The sequence below is a fragment of the Contarinia nasturtii genome, unplaced genomic scaffold, assembly GCF_009176525.2.
Source record: "Contarinia nasturtii isolate CC-2019 unplaced genomic scaffold, AAFC_CNas_1.1 Cnas_scaffold_5963, whole genome shotgun sequence".
Classification (NCBI taxonomy): Eukaryota; Metazoa; Arthropoda; class Insecta; order Diptera; family Cecidomyiidae; genus Contarinia; species Contarinia nasturtii.
In genome coordinates this window covers 1,136-9,470 of record NW_022203227.1, presented here as the reverse complement: position 1 = coordinate 9,470, position 8,335 = coordinate 1,136, and the positions used below count along the sequence as shown (strand labels likewise).

Below are 8,335 nucleotides of genomic sequence, written 5' to 3'. Positions count from 1 at the left end.
TAAACGAACACTGAGCACTGAAACTGTGAAAAGAATGATGAAAAATGAAAACAGTCATAAATCAATTTTGCTCCAGCTCCATCCGACGTTACTATTGTTGCAATAGACCAACAATGTTATTTCGACTATATGTACGAGACAGATGCTTTGGAAAAAAAATCGTTCTTTAAGTTAATAATTGAATAAAAAATAATATTTAACCATGAAATTACCAATTTTAATCGTGAAATTTAATTTTTCGGGGGGCAAACTTCAATTGAAAACAGTTTGTTCACTTGATAAAAATTAATTTAGCGATTAATAAATGAAGTGAACGGTTAATGAATTATTGATGCGATATCAAGTAATTAAAAAGTGTTTAATTTTGTTTACAATAGCCATTCGTTGCAATTCACTTTCCACTCGCAATTTGACGCAATTTAAAAAAATCAGACAACATATTTATGTATTGACAAATTGTTACTTTATTTTTTCAATCATTTACTCCGTAAGTGTAATTTCACTAATTAGAAAAACACTCATTTTTTTATCGAAGACCATTAAAATTTTACTGTCAATGCCATCCTTTGATAGTTTTGTGATAAATATTAATTTTATAAATAAGTTAGTTAATGTGCTACTGCCTTTTTTTACTACATATTTATATAATGTCAAAGAACTGCTACTCTAATTAAATCAAATTAAACAATGCACTTGATAGTTTCAATTTTAAGATTCGTATTTGCTAACGAACATATAATCTATTGTATTTCTTTTCCCAAATTTATAATACAATTTCTAGCTATAAATGTTCATTTTAAATCTTTGTAATACAAACTTTTTACAAAATTCTTCATCATAATAACTTTGTTTTACTTCAAAAATGTATTTGAATGGGAGATAATATTTCACAAAGATTATTTTTTATACATTGTTTTTAATGTGAATTAAATTCAAAAATTCATTTAAATTTGACATATGAAACTAATTTTTTGCTTATCATGGTTCAATAAAATTAATAGAATAAATAATTAAAATAATCTATTGACTCTTTGGTTTTGTTGTTGAAGATTGTGTGGTTTTTTTTGCTGTCGTGGGAATTTCAAACAGGTGTGCAAATTCAGGCTTGCTTTCGAAATATTCACGCAAATTGTCTACAAAACGAGAAACTCATTAAATTGTCGCCGATAATTTGTCGAATGGTTTTTTTCTTCATGTTTTTCAAAACAATACTCACCTATTGTAACAAAACCTCTTCGTTCAAAATCGATATCAGCGAAAATATCTACACACTCATCGATTGAAGCAGCAATAGTGTGCTTCAATAAATGCACAAGTGCTGTGCGCGTGAGACGACCTGCTCCTTTGCCGCAATTGTCATACATTCTTGACACGATTTGCATGAGGTCCATTGTAGGCACACTTTGTTTTATTAAATACACAGCACACAGCAAATATTCACGAAAATCAATAGTTCCGGACATTTCCTGCACATAAAAAAAACGAATTATTCTCTTATGAATTCAGTGTGAATTAGTTTGATTTTTTCATGAGAACTACCAACCGTGTCGAAAATTCGGAATAGTTCAGCAGTTATTGGATCGTCAACGGAAATCTGTAGACGTAATGCAAACTCAGGAATCGAAACTATACAGTTTGATTCATGCACCAAGCTTGATGCCACCACTTGCTCTTCAATACTTGTTAAAGTCAAACTAAAAATACGATAAAAAAAAACGTCAATCATATGATTCAAATACTTTTGAATGGTGATTTTACAATACCCAATTTTTTGTCTGAGCTTTTCAATTTCCACAATATCATCAAAGTGTGGAAGATTCATTTGTCTGGCACGGATCATCATTTTACAATCGTCGTATGTCTTAATAAATAATAATGTTCAATCATATATCAAAAATTGAATATATTTTGACATTAAAAAAATTATATTTACCAAGTCAGATGTTGGCAATCCTAATGCTCTGAAATAAAAAAAAATGGTACATAAAATAAATTGCTAACCATTTGGTATTTGTATCTCATCATCAAAGTTGGAAGAGCAAAAAAAATTGAAATAAAAATGCCACAAAGTCTATTTTAATTTTTTGCTTTTAAAACAATGGCTCAAATATTCGTGTTTTGATTCATTTTGACTTTGAAAAAAGCTGTGAAAACAGACCCAAATGTCATGCAATAGAAATAACCGTATTCTTAAATATAAAGGAATATTATCGATAGTGGTCACGAACATGTGTAACATTTGATTCATTTCTTTTACTTCTTATACACAAACACATATGACGTCTATTTGTTATTTTCACTATACTTTCGTCATTGATTTTTTTTTCATATTTATCAAAATAATCCTCGTCTTGCGTAAATCATCGCGAGAATGCTTACTTTGCCATGACATTTCGAACATTTGTTGCATAGAGCTTCGGGTTATTTTTTTCTTCCTGCGTTGGCAAATATACCGGCAAAAACTCAAGTTCACATCTCGTATAAACTGAGCACATTGTAAGCCATAGCAGTTTTAATCTGTAATTATTAAAGACGATTACATAACGAATATAAATTGCGAATGGTTGACAAAAGGAATTCAACTTACGCTCCAGGACCTGAAAAAAGAATACAATTAATTACATTTGACTCATAAATACAACCATAAATTAGATTTAATTCATTTAACTTACCTTCCCATGTCCATGTCACAGTATCAAATTTGTTTGGATAGCGTATACACACCTAAAATATTAATTTGAAGTAAAAGTAAAATTGAATAAATGAAGAAAACTGTGAATGTTAAAAAAATTTACGGGTTGCACAGGCACGCCAGGGTAGAAAGCACCGGGCTTAAATGATAGTACACAACTTCGGTTCGTACAAGTTCCTTCTGGGAAAATGATAATCTGAGGCCAATCATCTCGTGAATTTGCTCGTTCTATAACCGTTTTAATAGTATTTTGCCGTGAATTCGGATCCTCTCTCCACACATAAATTGGTTGTGTGAAATTGATTAATTCTGAAATTATTACAATTATAAGATTATACACTTCTTTACGGCGACAAACCAATCGAATACATACTTCCCAAAAATGGTAGCGAAGCAGTTTCAGCCTTTGCTAGCACAGATGGTGGTCCAAACAAAACGACAGAAATCGAATCAAAAAATGATGAATGAGGTGCCAATACCAAAATTGGAGCTTCTTTTGACGTGGCTTGTGGTTGACCAGTTATTTTTACTCCATGAAAAGATCCAAAAAAGTACATTCCATACATTGCTTGGGCAGCAACAACTTGAATTATCCTGAAAATAAATAAGAAATAAGAAGCAATCAACATTTTGCCATTGTTTATACTTAAAAGTCTACTTTATTCATTGAGACGTGAGACGATTTTAATGAAAATAAATGGAGCTGGGTTTTTGAGCCGTTAGTCACATTATTAAAGTGTTGTAAATTCATTATAAAACATACTATAGTATTTATGTTCATGTTGCGTGTACGCGCAGTAGGAAGTTTTAAATTAGATTTACCAAAATGCCGACCTATCTAACAATTTAAAAGCAAGTACGGTGACACCAACAAACTCTTTTTAGCTTTGACAAACATATTTCATTATTTCACACATGATATTTGTTTACGAAGAAGTACATTTTTTCTTTTCAAAATTAATGACAAATATCTTCAGACACTTAGAAATTTTCGCTTCTATTGAAACAAACAAAAGAGCTCAAAATGAACGATTGAGAAAAAATCACACTTTCTTTATTGCCAGAAATATCAGCAAGACGCTCAATATTTCCTGCATTGTAACATTATTTGATTTTTCTCTTTCAAAAAATCAATAGAGAAATCGTTGGTATGTGATGAAATCGTCACTTGTACAATTTCATTCATCTTTCATGTCATTTTACGTGCCACGAATGTAATGAGAAATGTGACAATTCAAACAACTTAATAGAAATAAAAATAGTTTTACCTTCGCCATCCTGATATTGGTTTTACATTCAGATCATCCATCGTCAAACCCCACAATCCAATAGTTGCTAAAATCCATGCTATAATCAGTAAACTGGTGATTATAAGTAGTCGACATGGCACAATGAAAATCGTAAATATTGCCGTCTGCGAATAAAAAATTAGAAAAATAAAAATAAAATTCTTAAATCTTATATTCAGAAATCATCGAATATGAACAGCGCATACTATCGACAGAGCTTGTTAAATTGTCATTATGTCATGACAATTTTAATAAAATAGCAAGATAATATGGTCTTTAACCTCTTGACTTCAATATTTATAAATCTATATTATTTTCACGAAATAAAGATACAGTGCTACAGTGTAAACAAATAATTCATTTGATGTTTCTACATAAAATCGAAAATATATCTTATTATATAGAAAAATGTCCCCTCGTTGAAGAAAAAGAATCTTTGAATGAAAAAGGTGCAAGGAATTCATGTTTTTTTACTCGTGAGGGTAAATTTTAAATGTTGACATGCAACTGCTTGTTAATTATTGTTATCATCTATTTTAAGTACATAATAAAATCCAACTATTATTAGCGCATATTTAAAAGTGAAAAGTGTCATCTGGTGACTTGTTAAAATATGCAACACTTTAACACAGACATACACGTGATATGTACTATGCTAACATTGTACTTTTTGTTAACATTTGACATCTCATATGCATTTATACATGGTGGTTGATAAAAAACTAAAAATAACAAGGTTTTTCATTATATTATTTGAGCGGGATTTGTTTTTAGGTTTGCTTTTATTGGTCACGCGAAATTAGATCACAAAATTTATAATTCATCTTGACTTATTGTGAATTGTAATTTCAACCAAACTTGGACAATGCAAAATGTCACTTTTGTAGTATAACAAGCATTACATTTAACCTAGGGGACGGAAACCATTAGCTAGTTTTTTATATTTCAAGTAAAAACTAGGAAAATTAGAAAAAAACTAGCAAAAACTAGAAAAATTAGCAAAAATTTTTTGATCCGCCATTTTGATATTCTGCCATGATTTGGTGACTAAATCAATTTTACAAGTCGACTATTGAAAGAAACAAGTACTTTATGCACGATTTTGTGTTAAAAAAGAACTAAACTAATTTTTACTATTATAAGTGTATATTTATTCAAAACACATAAAAATATGTCTGAACAACAAAACGTCAAAATACTTCATTGTGTCAGTACAATCATTTGATTGTCATTTGACAGAACAAAAAACTAGAAACCTAGCAATTTCATGAAGGAATATTAGCATTATTAGATTATTCAAGCAATAAACTAGTAAATTAGCTAAAAACTAGTAAATTAGCTATAAACTAGAAAAACTAGCATTGGTTTCTCTCCCCTAGCATTTAACCGATTGAGTTCTAAACTTAGTGAAATCGATTTTGGTCGAACATAAAACGAGAATGATTGTATGCAGGCGAAGCCACACAAAACACAAAATATGTACTACTAGAAAATGTTTTGATATAACAAGTGACTGAGAACCATCAATATTTAGGTGACGATGGCATTAAGGAAAATAATTCCATTGCACGATGTTTAGTGTGTCATATCTTTCATGTTAATCTCATGTACATTTCCTTTATATACACGAAACAAATGTCATTAAAATAGAAACAATAAGAAGGCCACTACAAATAATTAACTTAAATTAAGTTTACTCAAAGAGAAATTTGAAAATTAAAATTGTATATTCTAGTGAGTACACAATATAGTCATATATTCGCTTGTTATATGTATGGAGTTGATTGACAAACTTAATAAAAGATCGGCGAATTTAATAAATCAAAATTTTCAATTAAATTCGAACATTCGACTCGGTGGTCTGACAAATGGGAAACACGTATGCATGTTTTAGTATTGCATGCAATGAAAATATACGAGAAGGTAATGTATGTATCATGCAAAGTATTAATATATTACCGGCAACTCAAACGTGATAAACACAATGGAATTGGATTGAAAGCTTCTCATTGTTTCTGTAGGCTTTCGGCAATAGTCGCTTCGATAAATGTATATTAGATCAAATGAATCAATATTTACTGTTAGAACGTCATTTTGTATCTATTTTGAGGCGCATACATAGAAGAATTGTATGTGGCCATGTCTATTTGTTTATAATACTACGTTTTTGATAAGACATTTTGACGCGTGCTGCTATTTTCGTTTCTGCATAATCAAATTCAGATATCGCGAGCAAACAAAGCGACGAAAACAGAAACACACAAATTGAGACGAAGATAAGTTTTACGCCGTATATCTCGTTGGTTTTTATTTGCAATTCTCTCACATATTATTATACACATTGTCAAATGGAGACTTTAGATAGAAAGAGAGAAATACAGCACACACATGTAATTTATTTGATCGTACGATCAGCTTATTGTCGCGATTAACTCTAAACTGAGCCACCGAATGGAAACCAATTAAATAATTCACAACGTTTAATTCGTTTATCTGAAGTAATGGCTTCATGTGCTTTGCAGTAAAACATCATTTCGCCGGGTGGTATTATAATATGCACCATGTCATAAAATGAATAATTTGTGTGATGAAATATAAATATGATTTTAAAAATGAGTTTTGACAAGCGCATAATTGTATATTGTATATTTTTCATTTATTCTTACCCTAATTTTCCGAAAAAAATCCATCTCACATTTGAATACAAACGGATTTGTATGCTGATCAAATGATACAATTTTCGGCGTTTCAGCTGTCATGGTGGACATTCTGCAGGCATTCGAACTACTTATGTATCGATTCTCAGTGTGTTTCGTTTTATTCTCGATGTGAGATGAACCATTTTGAGCTAAATTGTTAATATTCCGGTGAGAGAGAAAGAAAAGCAAAGAGGAAAATTAATTTAGATGTATTTTTTCTTCTTTGGCGCATATTCCTAATAAGTTCAAGGTCCAATTATTTGATTACGTAAATGGTAATTTATCGGTTTTTTTTGTTCAATAAACAATTCAATAAAACAATCTCTTGGGCTTGTTGATTTTCATCTCGCATGAATTAAGGATAGAAAATGTAATCAATATGATTTACCGATATATCCGATAGCGGAATCGCGTAGCTTATTCGAATCGTTGGTATATTTAAAGGTGTCACTACAATCACCATTTTTTGCATCACATTCCAAACAATAATTTCCTTTATGTGAATCTGTCATTTTCCCCGTCGCTTCTATCTACTATATGTTTTATTTGTAAAACGTAGTATTTTATCTTTGTTTACAGATTCAATATGAGAATTGGCAGCACCAAACACAGCTCATTTGTTCTAAATTAACAACGTAAAAAAATAATCAACGACATAATGGATGCATCATTCTCATCAAGATTATCAACTTCTTCCCCTTTTTACATCAAAAATTTCTCTCACCCCACTTCAATTGTATCTTTTACTTTATCACTTAACGCAAGGACTACTTGGATTGTACAACCACAAAAATGCCAAATATTTTCACAACTTGATGATTGGAATCAATTATTAACAACTCAATTTATTGGTTTACAAACTTATTACTGACAATTTTCTTTCGAATGTCCACGTTAGCTACAAAAACAAATTCGTAACGTTAACAGTGAATGCGCACTTCTTCCTATTCATTGGAGTAGCGTTCACCAACTGTATGAAATGTTCGAATGAATTGTGCAAAACGGTACGATGAGAACTACAGCTAACCACTCAGTATGACAATATGTGGTTTGTTTTGGCTGATGTCTCTCTTCGACGCGCGCCGCGCCATTTCTCTCTTCTTTTTTTTATTCACACAGGCACACTCACTCTCACTCTCCTCGTGTCGCCCCGCTAGCGTTTTGTTTGCACACATGGTTTGAACAGAATGAATGAATACTCTCACAAATACACATACACACATTTGATGAGAGCGCGTTAGCTGAGTGAGAGAATGAACATAACAGATGAACACAGCTTCTATGCCGCGAGATGTTTCATGAAGTATGTGTTTTCTTTTTAAGCATTTCAAATTAAATCGTTACGCATTCATATGTTCAAATTACCTTCTGTGTGACGGAAAGTAAACAAAGATCAACTCAATGGCATTTTTATTCTGAGTGCGTTTTGTTTCTTTCCAGAGTGAAATTTGAATGGTATTTGACACTGATTTAGTCAATGAAATTTTATTATTCATTCAAGTTTATTACTCTCCTTCATGTCACTCAATATACGACAAAATGATCATAAAATACACAGATTTCGAAGATTTTGATGAAACTCAAATGTTTCTATGGTTTCGTAAATGAAACAATCCAAAAAATAGCAATTCTTTTCAAACGGCTTCGATTCAAAC

General features: G+C 30.9%; 1 protein-coding gene across 1 annotated transcript; it reads right to left on the bottom strand.

Moving 5' to 3' along the window:
• Positions 1–440: 440 nt before the first annotated feature.
• On the bottom strand, positions 441–7,699 carry LOC116351661 (lysophosphatidylcholine acyltransferase). The gene is made up of 14 exons (XM_031783797.1): positions 7,405–7,699; positions 7,069–7,302; positions 6,648–6,829; positions 3,961–4,106; positions 3,066–3,286; positions 2,796–3,001; positions 2,673–2,724; positions 2,588–2,597; positions 2,380–2,517; positions 1,934–1,961; positions 1,764–1,861; positions 1,544–1,694; positions 1,217–1,466; positions 441–1,133 (listed from the first exon to the last, which is right to left on the bottom strand). Exons 2-14 carry the CDS (start codon positions 7,190–7,192, stop codon positions 1,021–1,023), a joined length of 1,719 nt encoding a protein of 572 aa, XP_031639657.1. The 5' UTR covers positions 7,193–7,302; positions 7,405–7,699; the 3' UTR covers positions 441–1,020.
• Positions 7,700–8,335: the final 636 nt, after the last annotated feature.